We start from the raw sequence: 22,238 nt of genomic DNA, 5'->3' as shown, positions 1-22,238 counted from the left end.
ACCTTCAGCTCTTATTCACACAGTTCTCTTTTCAGTAGTCTAGGACATACTCAAGCAATTTGACTTGCTGCCTTGCTTTAGAATTTACTACAAAATCCATCTGTGAATGTGTCCACCTGCACTTCTACTTGGGGTTCCAGAGGTGGAACAGTCTGGTTCCCAATTCTCTACTTTCATCAGAGAGATGGGTCTTTCGTTGGGACACTCGTTTTTCCAGTGTGCCTCCTTTTGGCATAAGGCACACTGATTTCGGCCTAGAAGCCTTTCTTGTGGGCCAGGACGATTTCACCCACGGTTTTCCATTCCCCGGCCTCGGCCGCAGCCCTGCAGTAGGCTCCCTCTGCCCGCTTGCACTGTAGCAAACATCATTTCCGCATGCCTCTTTTTCTTTTCTTTCTCCCTGAGGGCATAGGTATAATCCCAGTGGTCCTTGGGGTTCCACTGGGGATCTGCTAAGGGGACCGCTCCTACGGGGTCTGGAACATTAGCTGGGTTCCCCTCATATACCCGCTGTGCCTCCTCCCTTGCCTTGGGAATAGCTTGGTTCCACTCAGTCTCAGAGATCAAAGTTTTTAAGAGGACCTGACAATTATGAGTCAAGTGTTTAAGATTTGCTAGGCATTCTAAGCTTACAGGATCAGACTGTATTTGGGTAGACACTTGCCTGGTGGTAGCTTGCTGCGCTTCAATTTCTGGCCTAGTAATCGCGGCTTCAGTAACAAGGGGAGATAGGCCCATATCTAGGATGGCTGACCCGTTCTGACTATCCAAGATGGCCACCCTATCCTGACTATACAACCCCTCACAAGATGGCTGCATGGTAGTGGCTGAAGGGGACACCGGTTCTGGCATTACAGCTCTTAGGGGATTTTCAGTCACTATAGAAACACTGACTGGTGCTCCAGTCACAACCAAATTACAAGTAGACAACAAATCAGACCTATTCCTTAACGACATAAACAACAATACATACATACACTCTTCCCATTTACCAGCACGCTGACAAAACAACAGCAATTGCAGGATTGTGTTGTAATTAAGGGATCCTCCGGATGGCCACCTCTCCTGTTCCTCGAGTTGATACTGAGGCCAGTCAACTGTACAAAGCTTCTTCAACTGACTTTTCGTGATCACATTTGACTTAAAGATCTTCCACCACCTGAGAATGCATTCTAGCGGAGTACAACACTGTACCTTCCGCCCCACACCATGCCCTTGACCCATTGTATGCCTCTAATCCCGGGGAAGCCAATGGGAATTACAACGACTGGGCGCCCCCAGCCTCGGGCAACCACTCCAGATAGCCTAGGACACCAAAAGGTAAAAGAATCAGGAATAAATCAGACTGGTCTTACCTTGTCCAAGGGGGACCGGACCAAGACCGTTGTACAACCCCGCGATCTGGAGGGACCGGTTCTCTACTGACGTCTACCTTCCATAGGGGAACCGATCTACCCTAACTCCCTCTTACTTCTCCACTATATGATTGTGTTGCACTGTTGTGTCCTCCGAGGTCGGCCTGACGCGTCTCTGCCGAGGCCCCCGGTAAACTCACCGGTGCCAGCTGGGTGTCGGCCGCGACCGCCGTCCGTCGGCCATCGGAGGAGTCCGGGCATGGCACAATTTTGCCTTGAGCCCCACGTTGGGCGCCAAAAACTGTTGCCGGCACAGAGTGCCCAAGGGTGGCAACGGTTGGGTCCGTTGCCCGGTGTGCTTCGCGACCAGTAGAACACACCAGGGTGGAGAAGTAACCAACTTTATTTGAGCTCTAATAAGATGCCTGGAGCCACACAAGACTCAGATCAAGCGCGCCAAACAAACAGCTTACCTAACTATTTATACTGGAACCAAAACCGATACACATTATAACATGATCTGTCACTCACACAGTCCCCACCCAAGGCTGAGTCTGCCTAGTAACAGTTCAGTTTCCCACCCAAAGGTTAAATCTACCCAGCAACAGAGGGAGCAGGAGTAGCCCCTCCCAACAAGGGCAACCTGAGGTCAAACATGGAGGAGTAAAACTCAAAATGGAGGAGCTGGTGCACTATGGCTCAGAACAAGAGAACTACATCGGCTCTCATGGCCTTCCATTCTCCTGAATTACCTGGGTTATACCAAGTGAGTCCCCAACACTTGGACCTGCCTCGAAGCTGGGATGACGTCTCCAGGTCCCTTCCAGCCCGACATTTCTATAATTCTATTTCAGGAGCCATGGAATTGATACAGTGCGAACCATCGGAACCACTTCCTGCCCACCACCCCTTGTTCTTCTGATGCTTGTTTATAAAGTCACAGCAGTTCTTGGTAGGGAGGGAGGCTGTTATCCAACAACACCATCTGAGACTGGAGACAGAACAGGAGCTTTGTTGCCTGTAGCATGGTGAACGTTCAGGCTCCAGGCCAGCACTGCCCTGTTCAGGGTTTTCCGCTGGGGAGGAGACGCAGCAGCGGAGGGGCAGACAGAGGCCTCAGAGTGGCAGTTTGTGGTTAGTGAGAGAGAAACCCAGGCTGAAAACTCTGTTAGTGCCTGAGACTGGAGTTCCCAGAGCGGGGTATGGAATCAGCAGGAGTCCTGCACTGAGGCAAGGCCTGCTGGATGCGCCGGCACCAAGAGGCTCCTTCTCCTTGGGCCAGGGCCCATTCACACGTGCGAAGGGCAGCTCCCTGGGCCAAACTCCCAGCCCTGAGCTCAGGCTCCCCTGGCAGCACATGTCTCTCCGACAGCCCCTTCTCGAAGGGTGGGAGAAGGGCTGGCAGCAGGCGGCTGAGACAGGATTTCCTGCCAGCTCTCCAGCCAGCCAGGGCTGTAGGGGATGGGGCTGGAGGCCAGCTTCTCCTGTGTGCCCATCCCTGGCTAATCAGGGCTGTGGAGGCAGGGCCAGCCTCAAAGAACTGCTACTGATCTGTCCAATGGGAGTGTCACACCTTAGACTAACCCAGACTCCCGCTGGCTGCTCTACCTGGCTCCTGGCTGCTCCCCTCCAGTCTGGCCCAAATGCAGCCACCAACCTCACCACCTGCTCCTGCGGCTCTGCCCACGCCACCCTGTGGTGCTGTCCAGAGGCCAATTAAGGTTTATTGGAGTGCTGGGTACAAAGAACATTTGATCTCCCCAGCTCCCCTCACCATGGGGTCCTGGCCCTTGGTCCTCCTCTGCCCCCTCAACGCTCCACTCCCAGGCCTGGCCGGAAGCTGCCCTGTCGTAAGAGCTGCCCAGGGAGCCCACACCACAGTGGGGAGGCCCAGACCTTCCACTTACCCTGGGCAGCATTCCCTGGGGGTGGGGATACAGACTGTGGACTGCTCTTGGGCTCCCTGGCCCCCTACCCCGGGCAGGTGGAGGGTCCAGGGCTCCCCACAACTGGCCCCGGCTCCCTGGGTGCCTCTTACCATAGCCAGGCTCCAGCTTCTAGCCTGGCAGGGGACAGAGCCACAGGGGAAGAGGACAAGCGGGGCCACAGTTCTGGAGCCAGGGGCACCCTCACTTCTGCACAGGTTCCGGTGCTCCTGCAGGGGCCTCCAAATTGGCTGGTGCCCCTGGGAACAGGCCCTGCGGGCCTGTGCATTAATCTCCCATTGATTCTGCCACCCTTTACTCATACGGATAACAGCACTTCATCACTCCTGCACTCAACACTATCGTGAACTGTAACCCAACAGCAGCCAAAACGCATCCCTTTGGCAAACCAGCTCCATTGGCTTATTACCTAGGCACAGTAGGCATGTCTATGCAAATATAGCCTGCTCCTGAACACTTCCCCCCAGGTCCCAGCTAGATGTTAGGGGAGAGCTCATTCACCCCCTGCTTACGTTGCCAACAAGGGGCTTCAATAACATCTAAAGACTGTTAAGCCAGGGATTTCCCCTTCCAAAAAGACCCTTTAAGCCAAAATAAGGAAAAGTGACCCGTAGCAGGGCAGTAACCCCTCTCCTAGGAGAAAAGGTTAAAGGCAGTTGAGGTAGGCTGCTCGAGGAGGCAGCCACAGCTTTGGCCCTGATATAAGGGCTAAGGGAGGAGTGGGAAGGGCCTGGCTGCCTGGGAGCTCAGGGTGCCTGGGGCAGAGCAGGGCTGGGAATGGGCAGGAGGAGCTGGGGAGCTCCAGCCTGGCAACTCCCCAGACTGAGGCCTTGGTAATGTCCTATGTGGTACTGGGGCTACAGAGGTGCAGCCCGGGGATAAGCAGAAGGAGCTGATCCAGCCCCTTTGCCAGTGATGAGTGGCCATGACAGACTGCAGTCTGCCCCAGGGAAAGGGAGCTAGATGATGACTGGCAGTAGCCACTGAGGTAAGGTGGGCATAGGGGGAGGAGTTTCCCTTGGGAAGTGAGACCCAGAGTGTGGGGACACTGCTTTGGGACAGCATCCCAAGCTAAGGGGCACTGGGATCTGTGAGGGACATGGCAGCCTGAAGCAGGAGAGACACTGGTCAGCAGGAGGCGCTCCTAGTGCTGGAATTGAGCTAATTCCTGGATGACCAGCGGGAGGCGCCATGCCAGTGAGTCAGCAATCTGCTACATGGCCAAATAAACTAGTTAATTTGAAGCAGGAAAACAAGAGTTCTGTGATTAAACCCCTCAGCCCCTTAGAAAGGCACATCAGAGGCAGGTCCCTGGAGAGATGAGGGGAGGGTAGTGCACAGAAGGAGAGGTTGTGTGGGCATAAACGCAGAACAGTCTAGTTAACGGCCCCTAAATGCACTTTCTGCACAGAACTACTGCAACTTCCCAAGCCTCAAACTGCACAAAGTCTGGAAATGGACAATTCAGGGATTCAGCCAGTTCCCCCCAGTCATATCACCAGGGTCACTCCACAGGCTTAGCCTGGCTGCTCTGCCTTAGCTCTGCCCCCTGGCCAGGCTGCCCATTGGTCTGTGAACAGCCCTGGAAACGGAGTGGGATGCACGGTTAGACAAGGGATGTTTTTAGGAAGATCTGCAGTGCAGGCTGCAGAGCAATGGGAGTAGAGGCAAGGTGCCGTTCTACATCTGGAAACTAGCTGGACGTGTTGTCAGTTTCAGGGGACAAAGTTGAGTGGCCAGTGTCAGACGGTTGGAGTGGAAGGTCCTAGACCAGTGGGGCAGTGCTGGGTTCCTTTCATTGTCCGTCTCCGACGTCCTGACGTTCAGTGTCTACAGGCCTCATTGGTTTGTACAAAAAATGTAGTAATTGCTTTGGATGGTAGATGGACCCACTGACACACTTGCAGCATTAACGTTTCCTACGGGTTGTGGGGAGGGATTGCTGAATAGTTTGCATTTCCCTCTCTAGAGACCAAACAAAACAATTCCCAGCCCGGAGCAGAGCCGTTCTCCAGTGTTTCTGTCTTGTGCTGTGTGTACATGAGCAAACAGCCTGTTTGTCTCTCATGCTGCCCCCTCTCCTGCAGTATTTGCCATTTCAACAAAGTTGACTTTTTCCCACAGAAAATTTTGCTTTCCCTGAAGCCATATTTCTGATGGGACAAGTTTTGCCTAGCTGGAGCAATTTCCTTGGTTCATCCGGTCACTCCTGGAAATAATTAATACATGTTGTTGGGGGAGGTTCCAGAGAGTGCCGGTGTGTATCTCAGGAGCCTGAATCTCACTGACAGGGCCAGCCTTAGGGAAATGGCGCCCTAGGCAAACTTAGCAGAGGGTAGGGGGGTTAGGTCCCGGAGACTGTCAGCGACCCTCCCCGCCTCCCACTCCCCGAAGGGCTATTCTCCTGCAGCACTCACTATGCTGTGATGGGGTGAGGAGTTGGTTAGCAGGGGCTGCCTCTGGGAGGGGCAGTTCGGGGGGTGGGAGGCCCCAGCACTCACCTCCAGAAAGATTCCCTTCATGTACATCATGCACAGAAATGTTTTCCCGCAACCTCCATCCCCCACAATCAAGACCTTCAGCTCCTTGTTCCTGGAGGGAGCAGGTGGGCTCTTGCTCTCCTTGGGGGCGCAGGGGCCCGTGCTGGGGATGGACCCATTCACTACTGCCATGTGTGGGATGGGTAGACAGGCCCCAGGGTGTGGGGGGGATGAGCTCCCGCTAGAGCAGCAGCAGCCCTGGGGGAGCAGGCAGCGTCTCTGTCAGGTCGACTCCTGTGTGGCTCCTGCTGTGGCCGGGGGTCGCTGCTTCTGGAGTGCCGGGCTGAGGAGGGCAGGGAAGGGACCAAACTGGCCTGGTTCCCAGCTCAGCCGGGGGTTGGCTGAGGTGAACATGGTCGAGCTGCCTGCCCCAGCCGCAGCCATCCCCACTCTGCTCCCTGCAGAAGGGTGACAAGATACCCTACCATGCCACCCTTCCTTCTGCACTGCTGCTGATGGCAGCACTGCCTTCACAGCTGGGTGACCAGCCAGCAGCCGCCGCTCTCTGACTGCCCAGGCCGCCTCCCCACACACATGGGTCCCATTGCACCCTGGGCGGTTGCCCACCCCCAAATCCGGCCCCGCTCATTGACTTGCAATGGGCTCTCTGCTCCTAAGTAACTTGTGACCTTTGGAAAATCCCTCCTCCCATTTTTGCTTGTTACCATGTGACTGTCCTACTGGGACAACCCTTACAGGAGACAGCCCCTGGGTCTGTGACCCCTTCACCGAAGCACGTGGCCAGGCAGAGCTGGGGGCAGGGCCCTGATTCTCAGCCTGAGGAGTGGCTCCACCTGCTGACCCCGTGTCTGCCCCACAGGCTCTCTGGGTATTGTATCAATAGCAGGTAGCCCATAGTCTCCCCGCCCAGCATCCCAGTCGCTCCTTCCCGAAACGTGAGAAAGGACTGGTGGCCCAAAAAGTTATTTTTGGTGCAGTTGGCAGCAATGGGCCCATCCCAACCCTACATTAGGGCCTGATCCAACACCCACTGAAGTCAATGGAAGATTGTCTCTTATCAACTGGCTTTGGACTAGGACCTACTTGCACATGTGGACAGTAATTCAAGGTACTGATTAAAGGGCCCCTCAGACCCCTGCTGCAGCTACAGCTACCCAGATGTCATCAGACGTGCAGGCCTGGCTTTCAAATCCTGCTAGACCATTGCCGAAAATTCCCTTCTAGCAACCTGCAGACCCCTAAGACTGTGGGGCAACGAACCCAGCCAGATCTGGCAGCCCAACTGCCAAGGCAGGAAGGCTGAGAATACTGGGAATGGATCTACGCAGTACGGTGCCCACGAGAGTACAGCAGAGAGTAAGTGGCACGGAACAGAAAGTTACCAACTGGGGCCACCATTTTTTAAAATGCCTTTTTACTGCAAAGCTTTAATCCCTGCTAATGAGCTAGAGTGGGTGTTCATAAAAATCCTTCTGTGTCTCTGGATTTCGCCAACCCAGTGACCTCTGGAACTGCACGTGAGTCTAAGAGGAAATGACACTGAAAAGTCACTGTGGATCAGAGGCATTTACTCTCCCTGGAGCTTCTACATCTGGATACTGCAGGTTTTGCAAATGATTCTTCTGATTACGAATATAACAAAATCAAGTCAACGCAAAGCACAAGTGCCCAGCAAAGATTAGCTCGGAAAGTGCACGAAAGAAAAGAAAAGAAAAGAAAAGAGAAAGTTGCCCCATTTTGGATAAACATGTTACTTTCCACTCCGATTTGGGTGTGAGGTTTGCCCATGACACATCCAAACCCTTTTCCCTCCCTTCGTGGAGCAGGGGTTGGCCTCCCCTGCAGATGGGAGGGTGGGGAAGGGGTAACTAACAGTAAGACGCTGGTTTGATGAGGATGGCAGAGGCTTGGCAGTTCCCACTACAGAAACTACCCCAAGTGATGCTCCCTTTGACGTTCAGTCGAACAGAATAACAAGCCGAGTACCACCAGCCCCCATCATAGCTAGACGCACAGTTCCCGCTGTAAATGTCCTGATCCATGTCTTTAGTGGAGAACTTCATGTTGTCATGAACAGAGGTTGGATTGTTTGAAGTCATGGCATCCCCTGCAGTCCCCGTGTAAGAGCCCAGCCTCAGCCTGTAGCCATTGGACTCATCTTCCATACCGAAGAGGTTGTAGTCTGCGTATTTCATGGTGCCAGATGAATCATGGATGACAAACCTGACCTGGTAGACCTTCTGCTTGGCGATCCAATAGATGTACTCCGTCCCCAGCCAGTAGTCATCCTGCACATTGCCAAAGCCGTACTTGTAGGTGCTCCAGGACTCGGCCCAGGTGATCTGCGTGTCACGCCGGTTCCGCTGGAGGACCGTCCAGCCCTCGCTGGTGCTGTTCAAGTCACAGTAAACGACAATCTGGTGGAGTCCTGTGGGCTGGATCACAAAGACACCGCTGATCCTGTTCCAGGTTATCTCACTGCAGTCCTTGGGCCAGACTGTGCACAAGAGAGAGATCGCTTTCACTAAACCCCCTGGAACAGAACCCTGCTCAGCTCTTCCCACCCTGGGTCAGTGAGAAAGGGCCCCTCCGGTGTGCCACAGACAGCAGTGTCTGCCCTGACACCCCGCATGCTTTGCATGCCCATTGTCAAAGAGGCTTCAACAATGGATGCAGACGTTGAGCCCGAACCTGCTGGCACCGCCCTGGCGTTAGGTCCTGCCACCCACTCCTGGGCAGTTTATTCTCTAACTAGCTACTTTGCATGTGCACATGCAGGTTTCCCAGAAGACAAACAGGCCCCTATTCATACTCTGCAGGGGCTTTCGGGGAGGGGTTTAACACGGCAGCCACGATGCGTGGGACACTGCAAGCTAACAGCACCATGGGGTGACTGTGTTTTACAACAGCAGGTTCTGTACCCCCTCAGCTCTCAGCAAACTGCTGTGCCAAGGGTTCTCCAGCACGATCTGTGTGCTGAGGCCACAGACCCCAGCTGCCAGGGAAAGGAGGGGACTGCGGAGTCAAAGGATCTTGCCACTCATCCCAAATTTTGGCTGCAAACTCTCCACACCTGTAGTAGTGAGGGACATGGCCCAGTGGGTCACAGTCCTGGGTCTTGGATCCCCCACAGTCAATCAGTTGTGCCTTTTCCTGCAGAAAGATCATGATCCAAAGCGTCTCCTCTGCAGGACACGTTACAGCCTGTGGGTATCAAGCCCTTCCCCCACACCCTCCCACACTGAAATATGCCATCAGCGTTTCTGCTCTCAGGGGCCTGTATAATCCCTGGGGATTCCCCTATGGCCAGGTCAGACAGCGCATCCCAATGCCTTGTTATGCCCTGCAGGTAGAAGCTGTGGGAATAACTCTTGTTGTTCTTGCATCTCATTTCTGCAGGGAGTGGATAGGTGAAGTGTGGGATACTCTTACCGTGGGCCTCTGGTAACTCCGGGTCACTGGCTCGGCTGTGCCGCAGGCTCGCTTTCCCCTGATCTGTAGGAACAGGAATTGGGAGAGCTGCATGACATGAGGGGTTTTCAGAGACTGTCTCCCCAGCACCAGTTCCACAGCAGAGTGTTAGCAGTGCATTCGGCTCCCCTTCTCCATGTCCCCGAAACCCTCATCTGGGACAAACCGTTCTTCTGCCCACATTTCTGCAAGCCCCCCTCTCTGCTCTACCTGGCTCCTGTATGCTCCCCTCCAGTCTGGGCCAAATGCAGCCACCAAACTCACCGCCAGTTCCCGTGGCTCTGCCAACACCACCTTGTACCTTCCAGTTCCTTCTCTGGCTCTGCAGCTCCTCCTGCAGCAGCTTGCAACCCCCACGCCTCCCCTCGAGTTCTGCACAGCCCTGCCCTGCCTAGCTCGAGCTCTGTGTTCATTCTGCACCAGTCGCCCTGCTGCTGGAGCCCCCCCATCTCATCCCATCTGCCCCATGCCCCGCTCAGGCCCGCGCTGCACCAGTTCACTCCTCCTCACCCCTGCAGCTGCTCAAGGCAACCAGCACCTCCTGGCTTTGTCCTGTGCTGCTCCCTGCACTGCAACGGGCCAGCCCTGTGCACCCCCCAACCTCCCTCCCCTCGCTCAAACCGCCAGAGTGCTCAGCGTGGTTTGAATAGAGAGCTATGGGTGGAGTGTAATTTCTCCCAGTGCCTTCAGGCCTCCATAATCCCCAGGTAGCCAGTGAGTGACGTTCTGGGGCCCCAGGGCTGGCAGGGACCCCTAGGGCCAGGGGTGAGGCCTATAGAAGCAGACACATGACACACCTGCCTTCAGGTCCTTCAGGTGGATGTTCCTGATTGCATGGGTGGGTCCCTGTAAGATGTTCAGGTTGTGTATTTCCAGGGTGAGAACTGGGGCTGACAGGGCCAGCAGGCTGGTGAGGAACAGAAGACGAGGGCACCGGGCAGCTGCAAAAGGGAAAAGCCGGCGAGAAGCTGGGAACACAAACCCGCCCTTCAGGAGCCGCGACTCCCAGTTCCCTCTGCCAGGGAACGGCACAACCCTCCCGCCTCGCCCAGCACAGACTGGCACTGCTGCCCTCGCCCGTCAGTCTGGCTGGGCAGCCGGCCAGTGGCCAGGCATGCTCAGGGCAGACAGGAGACGCTAGGAACCGACCCTGTTGGAGGGGGAGTCTGGGATTCGCCCTGGAGAAATGTTCCTGCCCCACAGAGACACCCCTGTGCCATGGAAATAACCAAGAGGGGAGGGAGAGTGGGTGAGAGAAAGGGAAAATGGAAATTGGGGCTGGGGGGGGGCTGGGGGGGGTCGTGATGGGTGGGGGGGTGGCCACAGAGCCTCAGGGAAAGGAACCCTGAGGGGTGGGGGCACGGTGGGTACTGGGAGTTCCTCCTGAAGGGACGGTGGTTGGCCAAGGTCACTCAGCCCGAGGATGTGGGAGGGGGACTGGCCAGGGGCACTCAGAGCCCTGGGAGGTGGAGGGGGGGGCGCTGGTCAGGGGCACTCAGAGCCTGGGGGGCCTGTCCGAGGGGGCACTCAGAGCCCCGGGAGGTGGAGGGGGGGTGCTGGTCAGGGGCAGTCAGAGCCTGGGGGGGCTGTTAGGGGGGGCACTCAGAGCCTGGGAGGTGGAGGGAGGGTGCTGTCTGGGGCACTCAGAGCCCTGGGAGGTGGAGGGGGGGCGCTGGTCTGGGGCATTCAGAGCCCCAGGACGTGGGGCTGAGGGAAGGTTCTGGCCAGGGGCACTCAGAGCCTGGGGATGGGGGCTGTCTGGGGGGGGGGCACTCGGAGCCCCGGGAGGTGGAGGGGGGTGCTGGTCAGGGGCACTCAGAGCCCCAGGAGGTGGGGCTGATGGGAGGGACTGGCCAGGGGCACTCAGAGCCTCGGGGGGGTGCTGTCCAGGGGAGACACTCAGAGCCCCAGGAGGTGGAGGGGGGGTGCTGGTCAGGGGCACTCAGGGCCTGGGGGAGGGTCTGTCCAGGGGGGGCATGCAAAGCCCCGGGAGGTGGGAGGGGGGCCACTGGCCAGGGGCACTCAGAGCCCTGGGAGGTGGGGCTGAGGGGAGGGACTGTCCCGGGGCACTCAGAGCCTGGGGGGGGTCTGTCCGGGGGGGCACTCAGAGCCCCGGGAGGTGGGAGGGGGAAGGGCGCACAGGATTTCAGCAATTCCCTGGCAGTGCAGAGATGCTGGCGGCATGGAGGAATCAGCTGTAACAATCCCCAGTTGGGATCCCTGGCTCAGCTAGTGGCTATGGGGGCCCGTGGCCAGGCTGCAGCGGAAGGTGACCTGCAGGAAATGCCTCAGCCTCTGCCTCCTGCTAGGAAGGGCCTGGGCCAGACAGTGACCCACCGCGCAGTGTCCCAGCTCCCTGCTCCGCACCAGCAGGGCACAGCCCCTACTCTGTAGGGTGGTTGGCATGTACCTAAGTGCTGCTTCCTCTGTCCCAAAAGGCCTCTCCCAGCTGGTCTCTGGCAATCCCTGCCGTTCAGTACGCCACATTACCCGGCTGTGACATACCGAGGGGGGACCCATTGGGGCTGGGGGGCTGTCACACAGCTGGGGAGTTTCACCTGGCTGGACGGGGTGACATGTCATAAACTCTGTCTCCCTGGAGCTGGTGACTCTGCTCCTCTGAGTCTCAGCCCGGGTGTCTCTCTGCCCTTTCCCCCAGTTGCCCCCGGGCGAGGTGGGAGCGCCCCACGTTGAGTTCTGGACCCACAAGTGCTGGTGGGTTCCAATCCCAGCTGACCACACCCACCCAGCCCTAGTGCGGAGCAGAAGGGCCCAGTGCTGCCCCACAGCCCCTCTGGCTCTCCGAGCCTGCTCTTACCCATCACCTCCCCGCAGCACGTCCGTCCCAGGCTGAATGCTGCTGCTCTGTGCAGAGAGGCCGTCCAGGTGGAGGCAGCACGTGGCTGGCACTTATAGCTCCTGCCGTATGAGGGGCAGGTGCTGCTACCGACTGCTCCCCCTAACCCCCGCCCTGCTGCGCTCTGGGGATGCTGCCCTGCTGTGGAGCTGTCAGGTGTCTTCAACTGGAATTTGTTTGGAGAGAAACTGTGCTAAGGAGCCTTATCAGCCCTGGGCAGAGAGTACCTGGGAGCCTGCCTGGGTCAGGCGGGTCTGGTACAGCCTCCCCCCAGATAAGGCTCTTCCCTGGAACTGCCACCCATGGGAATGAGGAATGATTCCCTCTGAGGTAACACCCAGGGCAGGGCAGGGCATGGCCTACTCCCCTGGAGCATTAGGGCTTTCAGGTGTCAGAGGTATCAGCGGAGCAGGTTGTGGTTGTACGTTAAAGCATCAAAGAAAGTTGGGGAGCAGAGGAATTGGGTGCTGTGGTGCCCCTCCCGCCCCCATGCCTGGGGCCTGTTTGAAAGGCAGCAGTCACACTGTCCCTTTTATCCAGGGTGTGCCCACTGCACCCATCTCATGTACTCCTCGGCACGGGGGGGGGAGCATGTTCCCAGCTGAAGGATGTTCGTCCAGGACTCACCAACCCCTATTCCTGGATGGGCGAGTAAGCTGGGAGAGAGGTCGCCATGTAGCCTGCAATTGTCAGTGGTTTCTGGATTCCTCTGGGAAAGGGTTAACCAGGGGTTTAGTTTAGTCCACACTTGGCTTTCTTGGCAGTGCTGGACTCTGATGGCAGGGAGGGGTCCAGCTCGCACCCTTTCACCTGGCAGGGAATGTTCCCCAAAAGTAAGGATGTTCTCATAGGCTATCATAGTTACTGTGACCTTGGCAGGGAGGATTGGTGCTTGTAGGACATTGGATACCTTCCTTCCTCCTAGAGCTGTGCAGTAACCAAAACATTCCCCTACAGGGAGAGGGTTTTGAGGGCCCTGGGCTTCTGGGAGCCAGGGCTTCTCTTGGCAGCCTGGAAGCCCAGGTGCCCCATCTGCCTGTCAAGAAGGCAGAAAGAGAGGTGGGCAAGTGGGTGAGCTGGCAGGGAGCCAAGCAGCTCTCCTTGCAAAACCTGCCTGCTTTCCGTCTGAAGGCTTGTCCAAATCGATGTGTTCCCGTGAAATGTTTGGATTTTGACAAGCTGGCAATTTCTGATGGAAAAATGGCTCCACTGGCAATTTCTGACCAGCCCCTCTCCCTGCCCCTGTATGTTTGCTGAGCGTGGAATCAGAACAGACTTGACACAGGTGTTTGTGCCCTAGTAGGGTGACCAGACGTCCCGATAAAATCAGGACCATCCTGATATTTAGGTGTTTGTCCCACGTACCGAGCAATCTTTGGTCAGGACGCAATTTGTCCCGATATTTCGCCGGAAGCACGCTATTTCTTTTTTTTTTGCTCCGCCGGCAGCACTCGTCTTTTTTTCCTTTCTCCATCGTCAGACACTCCCCCCCATGTGTCCCAATATTTTCTTCCTCTCATCTGGTCACCCTATGCCCAGGGATGCCATCTCAGGCCAGCTCCCCCAGCTCCCTGATGCTCACATTCTCCTGGTGTTGACATCTGACCCTGGCGAGATGAAAGGCCTGTGCAGGTTGTTTCCAGCAGTGTGAGCTTTAGCTGCAGGCTTCTGTCCTCAGCCATACCATGAACGAATCTGTCTAGCCAGGCTGGGCGTCCTGCCTCATATGTGGTCAGAGGTCACATGGGCCCTTCCACGGACTTGGTGGCAGCATCTGGCCTGGGGAAAACACAGACATCTGCCATGTGCTCACCCCAGAAATTTCTTTCTTTCTGCAAACTGAAGAGGCCTCTCTCCTGTAGCTGCAGCAGAGGTTGCGAGAAGGCCAGCAGGCCCTTTGGCCCCCTGCAGACTGGGGGAGGCCCTGACCAGTAACTCTAAAGGCCAGAAGACTCTACGTAACAGATGGGGAACAGGACTGTGACATTACGTTGCTGTTCCATGGTTCCTTTCTCCTCAGCTGAAGAAGAAACTGAGCCCTGAAGCAAGGCTGCAGACCGGCCTGGCCGTGGGGCTGACCCGGTATACACCAGAGGGTGGAAGAAGGAACAGAGGCTAGTGGGTTCCTTCTTCTAAAAAGAAAAAATCAGAGCATGTTTTTACATCCTGCTGTGGACTCCCCGGCCACTGGGTGTGATCATTGCAGGTAGAAAAGTCAGCCTGTAAAGCCCGGCTCCTGCTCGCTGCTCCGATGGAGACTCCACTTCCCCTCTCCTCCCCATAAGGCAGGGGAACTGCCAGCCACTGCCTGTTACTGTCTGCACCCAGCAGCAACACTCCTCGGCCTCCCGCCACCCGCTCCTCTGCTGAGATCCCCCATCCCCTGCTCTGGGACTCTCTCAGCTATGGGGTCTGACATGCGGGGAGAGCAGGGCAGGTCTGTGCCCTCAGCCCCGGGGCTCTCGCTCAGAGCTCTGCCCACAGGTCCAGCCCTGAACATCACAGCATCAGAGGAGCTTCTCCGACTATCACTGCAGCTCCTCCTGTCGGTGCCCAAAGTGCGGGACTCGCACTCAGCCCCTGAGAGTTGGGAACATTGCAGAATGGCCCAACCCTGGCTGCTGGGAGAGGACGACCACCCCACCTCCCTGGCTGGGGGAGCTGCCATGATCCCCCCATCTGCCAGCCTGAGCACTGTCCTCTGCACACAAACCCCCAGACTCTCCCCTGCCCCCCACATCCCCCTGAGCCTCCCTCCTGCCCCCATTCCCCTGTACCCTCCTCAGCCTCCCTCGGCTCCCCACACACCTGCCCCTCAACCTTCCCCCACATTCTCCTCCCCCCACATGCCCCTGCACCTCCCTGAGCCGCTCTCATGGCCCACATGATCACCTCCAACCCCCTCAGCCTCCCTTCTGCCCCATCCCCCTGCCTCCCTCAGCCTTCCCCCTGCCCCCCACACTCCCTGCCCCCCTCAGCCTTCCCCCCACACCCAGTGGCCCCCTCTGCCTTCCCCACTGCCCCTGTCAGCCTTTCCCGTGCACACTCTGTCTCCCTCATGCCCATATCCCTCTGTCCCCCTCAGCCTGTCCCCACATCCCCCTGCAACCCTCTCAGCCTTCCCCCCACATCCCCTCACAGTCCTCAGTCCCCATGTGCTGTCCAGTCCCCGAACCATATGGCATCAGCCAGGCTGCCCGTGGGCTCGGCTTCAGCCTCCTCGAGCCCAGGGGAGGTGGCAGCCAGCGGGAGGAGGGCAGCCTGCCTGCCACACGCAGGCAGAGCGTGGGGACGTGGCGGCCCTCACGCAGGCCTCAGCCCCGCTGGCAGCAGTGGGAGATGGCGAAGGGACAATTGGCAAGTTGGCACCTTTGGCCACGTTTCCATGGGAGAGGTGAGAAGCCCCCACAGACGGACATGAGACCAGGAAAGAGTTTCACAAGTGTTTAAATCCCACTAGACGTCACCGATCTTTAGGCACTTAAGTGACTTAACCACTCTTGAAAATGTTACCAGAGTTTTCAGAGGGCTCATCAGCTATTGGGTCAGATTTTCACAAGAGCTCAGCCCCAGGTAGGCACCACAGGACATTGCTGATAAATTAAATCCCTGGCTCACACCTGCCTGACTTCAGAAACGTTGGCATTCTTGGAGAGGAGGAAGGGAGCCCAAAAAGTCTAGCATCTGCGGTAAATAAAGGATGGGCAGACGTTCCGGTGGGGGCTCCCTCCCGGCCCACAGGCCAGGCTTGAGGCCAGCAGTTGAAAAAGCAAGATAAGCTGGGTGTGGAGTGGCTCTTTCCCCATAAAGGGATGAAGCCCTGGCTCTGGTTTCTGATGTGGAAGTGGAACGCTTCAGGTTGCTAATTCGTCAGCTCAGCTGCAGCCTTGGGATGGGTGAGTGTTATTGAAATGTTCAGCATTTCACGCAGACTGGAAAGGTAGGGCCAGAGCCCGGGGGTGGGCACCAGAGCCCCAGGCACTGTGCACATGGGGGGGAGGTGCAGTGGCAGGGATCCTATCCAGCCCCTGTGGGACACCATGCACCCTGAGTGCCCGGGCACAGGAAGGAACGTGCCCAGCCAGACGCAGTAACTACCGCATAGAGAGGGGCAGCCTGCAGCCCAGGCAGGTGCACAAGGGGGAGGGGAGCCCTGGTGCATCCTCTGCTTTCCCGACCCTGCCTGGCTGAGACACAAGGGACGGGGGTGCAGGTACATGCTGCTTTTCCTTTGAAAGGGAGCAGCAGTTCCCCCAGCAAGTGCTGGCTAGCTAGGTGTCTGGCAGTGCCTCCTGGTTGGTAAAGGGTGCCCCCGGGGCCATGGGGTACCAGGAGCCTGGCAGGGATCCCCTGCCCAGCACTCTGCTGGACCCTAGGCAGGAATCCTCCCTCCCTGCCCCAGGGACCTTTGGGGCCAAAGTATTTTAGAACAAAATGGAACTAGCATAAGCCATGTTTTAAAAATGGGGAAACTGAGGTATGGTGCAGTGTAATGAGTTTTCCAAGGTCACAGGTAGAACTCAGGCCCTCTGTGTCTTAGACCAACGTCTACTATTACCAGATTGTTATTTCACTTCAGTTCCAAACGTTGTAATTCTGGCTTGTCAGACTCACTGAAATCCTTTGCCTCTAAAGCGTTAACCCTTTGCCTGCTGTGGGGTTACGCATCTCTCTTCTCTCTCACAATGATACCCGAGATTGCTGGCAGCGTGTCATAGTCACTTGGGCTGTAACATTGTCGGAAGAATTTGGGTTCCATCTCCAAAAAGAAAGTGTTTCCAATGAAATCTGTCTGTGGAACATATCCGGGCACTGTTTCCATTGGAACAGTGGTTTTCTGCATGTTGTTCACACTGTGTTCTCTCTCTCCCTAATTCATTTGCACATTTGTATCACGGTCGCTTGGGGGGTTAGTTTGGTCACTTGTGGGGTCACTTGTGGGGTTAGTTGTGGACTTTCTAACTTTGCAACCCCACATGAATACAATGATGACTAACAGAAAGGACGGTGCCAGACTCCGGTGTGACTTTAACCCAAAAAAAGCTGCCGTTTTGCAACTGTAATGGGCCGGCAGAAGCCGTGATGAAACTTGGGACCTCTGGAGCTTAACACGTGAGCCTCTGCTGCAGGGTTCTCAAGCTATTTACCACTGCGGGCTGCATATGCAGTTCTCTATGTTATGTGGGCTCTAGCTACACAATGTCTAACACCAGGGCCAGGACAGATATACCTGGGGGTGGGGGTGAATCAGCTGGTTTCTGTACAAGATCCTGGACTGCTCTGGGCTGTTGATCTCTGCAATGTCATTGTGAATCCCTGCTCTCAGTGCTGGAAGTGGCCTGGGAAAAGCATAGGTGGGGAGCGGAAGGGGTGCCTATGATAATCTCAGCTGAAATAAATGGCCATGCATTTGGTAGAGCAGTGCTTGCAGTGCAGCCCTCAGTGACCCAGCTCCATTTTGAACTCTTTTTGGCCGGGACTGTGGCCCCTGTCGACTCTGCCCACTTTAAGCCTGGCCTGAGCTGGGCCCACAGAACAGCTGCAGTGTCAGCAGTGTGCCCTGCTCTGGGCTGCTGGGCTGCAGTGCAGGGGGCAGCTCTGTGCCTGGCGTGTGGCACGCAGCAGCTCTGTGCCCTGGGCACCTCTCACCTGGAGCTCGTCTGGGGGGGGCAGAGCCCTGCTGGAGGCTGCCCAGCTGCTGTCTCTGTGTGGCTGAGCAGGCACTGCCCTCCGGCTGGTGATAGTGACTGTGGACGGGGTGCAGCTGGGACAGAGGGGGGCGCTCCGAGCATCGCTCAGAACAGCAGGCACCAGGAGCATGCCCTCAGCCCCATGTGGGGCTTAACACTGGGGCACTGTCCAGGTCAGTGAGGGTCACTGCTGCGGAGGGCATTAGAGCCCTGGAGCAGAGACTGCGCGAGAGGGGAGAGGGAGAGGGCTGCTCCCCGTCCTGCCTGCTGTGGCTGCCCAGTCGGGCACGTGTCCCTCCCTGCCAGCTCCAGGCAGTCAGGGGCAGGGGTGATCCCACCCACCAAGCCACACGGGACCCTGCTTGGGAACCTGCCCACAGGACAAATTTCCACCTTGCACCGGCTGTTGCTGACAAATAATGGTACAAATGTGAATGCAGTGCCTTACAGGGCAGCCTCCTGCTCTGGCTGTGAGCTCAGGGTCCTGGCCAGCAGGGATGGGCAGGCAGGTGCTGTCTGCTGCAGGCGGCCCAGGACCATGCTCATCCCCTCCAGAGGCTAGTGGGGGGCACGGCCCCCCATTGCTCCAGATGCCCAGCAGCGAGGAGGCAGCACTCTCCTTGCAGCAGTGCAGGGCAGGGAGAGAGGAGGCGGCTCAGCTCCTTCCCCACCACACGGGGTTGCTTCGCCTGCCTTGCTGGCAGGGAGCACTCCAGCCGGCTCTGACCCGCCCGGGACCCTGGAGCCAGGCAATCGGAGCCACAATCTTTGAATGCTTTTAGCATGCAGCTGGGTCCCAGCTGTGTGCTAATCAGGCCGGCTGCAGAGATGGAGTCAGTGGCAGGGCCAGGGGAGAGGTGAATGGTGGGCTTCACCCCCTCCCCACACCCCCCATGCTGAGCCCCTTTGAACATCCAGCCATGTCCTGCAGTGCCTACCTGGGGGCTGAGCTCTTGTGAAAATCTGACCCAGTAGCTGATGAGCCCTCTGAAAACTCTGGCCTTAACGTCTAAGGGTAACATTTTCAAGGGTGGCTAAGTCACTTAAGTGCCTAAATCCCAGTGATGTCTAGTGGGATTTAAACACTTGTGAAACTCTTTCCTGGTCTCATGTCCAGCGGTTTCTGTCCCCTGCAGGGTTCCAGTCCAGCTCTCTCCTGCTTCTGTCTGCGCTGTCCATGATGGTGCTCCTTTGCGTAGCCCCCGTGCAGGGCAACGGTGCCCTGGCCCACAAGAAGGTCGAGAGGGGTGAGTAGAGAACCCGTCGGAGAGCTTCTATCATCTGCCATATCCGAGATCAGGGCATCGTGGGCCTGATTCTGCTCCTGTCCCCCATACCGGTGTCACTCCTATATCCACTCATCCACTGAGTGCACCTTCCAGCCCCCACCCCCACTCCCACCCCCACCCCCCGCCAGCGCTGGGCCCCAGGAAACGCTGAGTTCTCCGAAGGGTTAACAAGGCCAGCCCACGCTAGTATGCGCACTACTCCCAAAATGGGCCAGCCGGGTGAGGGAGGTGCTCCTCGACCAGCTGTTTGCTGTACACAGCTTTGGTATCCCGCCGCCGGCAGTGACTGAAGAGCGTTGGTACCAACCGCAGGGCAGCGCGTGGGAACCAGGCACCCCCACCCCCAAACTGGCTGGGAGTTCTACACTTCAGTCTCACCAACTCCTGCACTAAGCAAGCTAAGCTGTCCCTTAGGGCTAGCCCAGGCTAACAGCTGGGGATCTCTTGCTCATGCCTAGAAGCCTTGCCCCAGAGTCCAGGCTACACTGTTAGGGGGTTTCATTCCCTTCTCCCCACACCTCCATCGGCTCTGGGAGCTGCTCGGGGGCTTGCCCAGGCAGGCCAGGGACTGAGCCAACTCCAGAGGTGGCCCTGAACCCCTGCCCCCTGCAGTGCTCAGCAGCTCCTCCTCGGCTCAGGAAGGAGGCTCAGCTATGGGGGAGGGGGCCAGAGGTGGTGGGGCACACGGGGATTGTCTAGGGGGTAGGGGAGCTGGGGGGCTCAGGCTCAAGGGGGGACCCTGGGGAGGGGAGGAGCAGTTATACCAGTATAACTACAGTGCTATCATTCTCCTAGGACCGTTCCAGACAGTTTCTGCCCCAAAGACAAACCCTTCAAAAGGGTGTCTGGAATTTTCAAAGACGCCACAGGGAGTTGGGTGCCTAAATCCCACTAGATTCCAATCGTAGTCGGGTGTCAAACTCCCTTAGGCTCTTTGAAAAATCCCATTTAAATTGTCACCTATGGGTTTCATCATTAACATTCACTGAGATGGATCTGGCAGTGTCTCCCCCACCCACCCCAAACTATTTCTTCAGCAGCACAAACTCAGGAAGGATACAGAGCCTTGCTTTACACTTGATTCATCTCTTCAAGGTTTCTTCAAAACCAGTAGAGCAAGAAACTATTATTTTATTTTTTTGGTAAAATGGAAGTGTAAGATCTGGAGCCAGATTCTGTGGCCAGGACGGATTCTGTGGATGTAGTATTGTGAAATACCTGCCTCTAAAAACCCAGCCTCCAGTTACCCCAGGCTGATTTGATCGAGCTAGCTAGTGCTCTCCCCCCTCCGCCCCCTTAACCTGATGTTTGTGGCATTTCAGGGTTCCCCAAAGACTGCAGCTACATTCCTAGGGACAGCCCCAGTGGGATCCGTGTCATCCAGCCTGCAGGCTCTCCCCCTCGGGTGGTGTGGTGTGACATGGACACCGAAGGCAAAGGCTGGACCGTTGTCCAGAGAAATTCTTACAACACAGAGATCAGCTGGAAGGAGTCCTGGAGCACCTACAAGTATGGCTTTGGGAACGTGCAGCAGGATTACTGGCTGGGCAACGAGTACCTGTCCCTGCTCACGCAGCAGAACACCTACAAGGTCCGCTTTGTTGTGGAGGACAAATCCAACAACACCCGCTACGCGGAGTACGACATCTTCAGTGTGGAAGATGAGCCCAGCGGGTACCCGCTGAGGCTGGGCAGGTACACTGGGGACGGCGAGGACTATCTCACCACCTACCACTCCGGCCTGGGGGGCATCCACGACAACATGAAGTTCAGCACAACTGACAAGGATCAGGACCAGACCAGTGGGAATTGCGCAAGTAGCTACGGAGGCTGGTGGTACGACAAGTGTCAAAACGTCCTGCTGAATGGGAAAGGCTACATCTACTGGGCAGGGTTCTGTAAGAGTGGGGAGTGCAAGTCTTCCCTCATCCTGGTTAAGCCAACAGATGTGTGCTGGGTCCGGAAGGAGGAGCCCATTCTCCTTGGGAGCCAGCGCCGCTGAGAAGGGGAGACAATATTAGATCAGGCACAGAGCGTCCTCCCCCACCTAATCAGTGCAGCCCCTGCAATGCCTCCACTCTACTCACTCCCTTCCCTGTTGGCTTCTGCATGGTAAATCCCCTGGAATAAACTCTGAGAGCTGCCCCCGCCGGTGTGTTCGAATGACATGAAGAGCGTGATTGCGGTGTATCCCTAGACCGCCACTTCCACTCTGCCTCGCTGGAAGCATGTCACTCACTACAACTTTGGGCTTACAGGTACTTCTGCTTCCCCCAGCCCTGCCACTGCCCCTTGGCATTTGTGATCAATGAATCATGGCACTGGATTTCTAGCAACTGTTACTGAGCATTTAAATGGTAGATGACTCAAAGCCAGGACTTTACATCTGAATCCTGCATGTATTGGCACTGGTGAGTTTGGGTTAAAAAACCTGGCCTCTGTGTTTTTAATAAATATGGTTATTACATGAGAAAACATTTCACCAGTAATTAATTGCAGATAAACCACTGAGATTAGATAGACATGTAACAAAACCACACGATAAAGATATTGGTGTCCCTCTTCAACCCAAGGGGCTAGTCAAAGTTTGGGGTCCTGGGGATGTTCCAGTAGGGAGCAGAAATTGACAATGGAATCTGGTAATTTTTTGATGTTTTGTTTTTTTACAAGGAACATACATAGTACTGCTTCTCCAACACAGCAGGAACCAACAACAGGGAATAGCCTCCCTGCTCTCAGCACCAAGCCTCCGTAGCCAGCATCTGGCCCAAAAGCTCTCTGTGCTCCTCCCAAGATCACACCATGCTCACAGGCTCTGCTCAGCTTTCCTGCTCCACTTCCATGTCTTGGCTGCACTGCCCGACTTGTCTCTCACACACTCACCAGGTCAGAACAATACTCGGTAGAATCCTCTCCCCACCTGGTGCTCATTTCTGGGCCCACTCCATCATGGCTTGTTCTACACAATGCCCCCTTACCTGTTGCTTCCAGCTGTCTTAAATGAAGCATGCATCCTCACAGCTACATCAATGAGATTTTAACTCCACCCATAGCAAGGTATAATCCAGCTCCTAGCAATGTATTTATCCATCAGGCTGACGTCCTCTGAGCATTTCCTGCCTGTCTGGC

At 56.5% G+C, this 22,238-nt stretch overlaps 2 protein-coding genes across 3 annotated transcripts; one reads left to right on the top strand and one right to left on the bottom strand.

Moving 5' to 3' along the window:
- Positions 1-7,498: 7,498 nt before the first annotated feature.
- Positions 7,499-12,258, bottom strand: LOC115636484 (fibrinogen-like protein 1-like protein). 2 transcript variants are annotated; one of them, XM_030536629.1, is made up of 4 exons: positions 12,092-12,258; positions 10,071-10,214; positions 9,235-9,297; positions 7,499-8,299 (listed from the first exon to the last, which is right to left on the bottom strand). In XM_030536629.1, the coding sequence occupies exons 1-4, from the start codon at positions 12,093-12,095 to the stop codon at positions 7,671-7,673; spliced, it is 840 nt and encodes a 279-aa protein (XP_030392489.1). In that variant the 5' UTR covers positions 12,096-12,258; the 3' UTR covers positions 7,499-7,670. The 2 variants fall into 2 exon arrangements, with proteins under 2 accessions (XP_030392489.1, XP_030392490.1); XM_030536630.1 differs by lacking the exon at positions 9,235-9,297.
- On the top strand, positions 10,262-21,653 carry LOC115636485 (fibrinogen-like protein 1-like protein). The gene is made up of 3 exons (XM_030536631.1): positions 10,262-10,522; positions 18,957-19,067; positions 20,432-21,653. The coding sequence occupies exons 1-3, from the start codon at positions 10,492-10,494 to the stop codon at positions 21,109-21,111; spliced, it is 822 nt and encodes a 273-aa protein (XP_030392491.1). The 5' UTR covers positions 10,262-10,491; the 3' UTR covers positions 21,112-21,653.
- Positions 21,654-22,238: the final 585 nt, after the last annotated feature.

Source organism: Gopherus evgoodei, chromosome 17 (genome assembly GCF_007399415.2).
Source record: "Gopherus evgoodei ecotype Sinaloan lineage chromosome 17, rGopEvg1_v1.p, whole genome shotgun sequence".
In the NCBI taxonomy this organism is placed as follows: Eukaryota; Metazoa; Chordata; order Testudines; family Testudinidae; genus Gopherus; species Gopherus evgoodei.
Note: the sequence above shows the minus strand (reverse complement) of the source record. Positions and strands in the feature narration are given on the sequence as shown.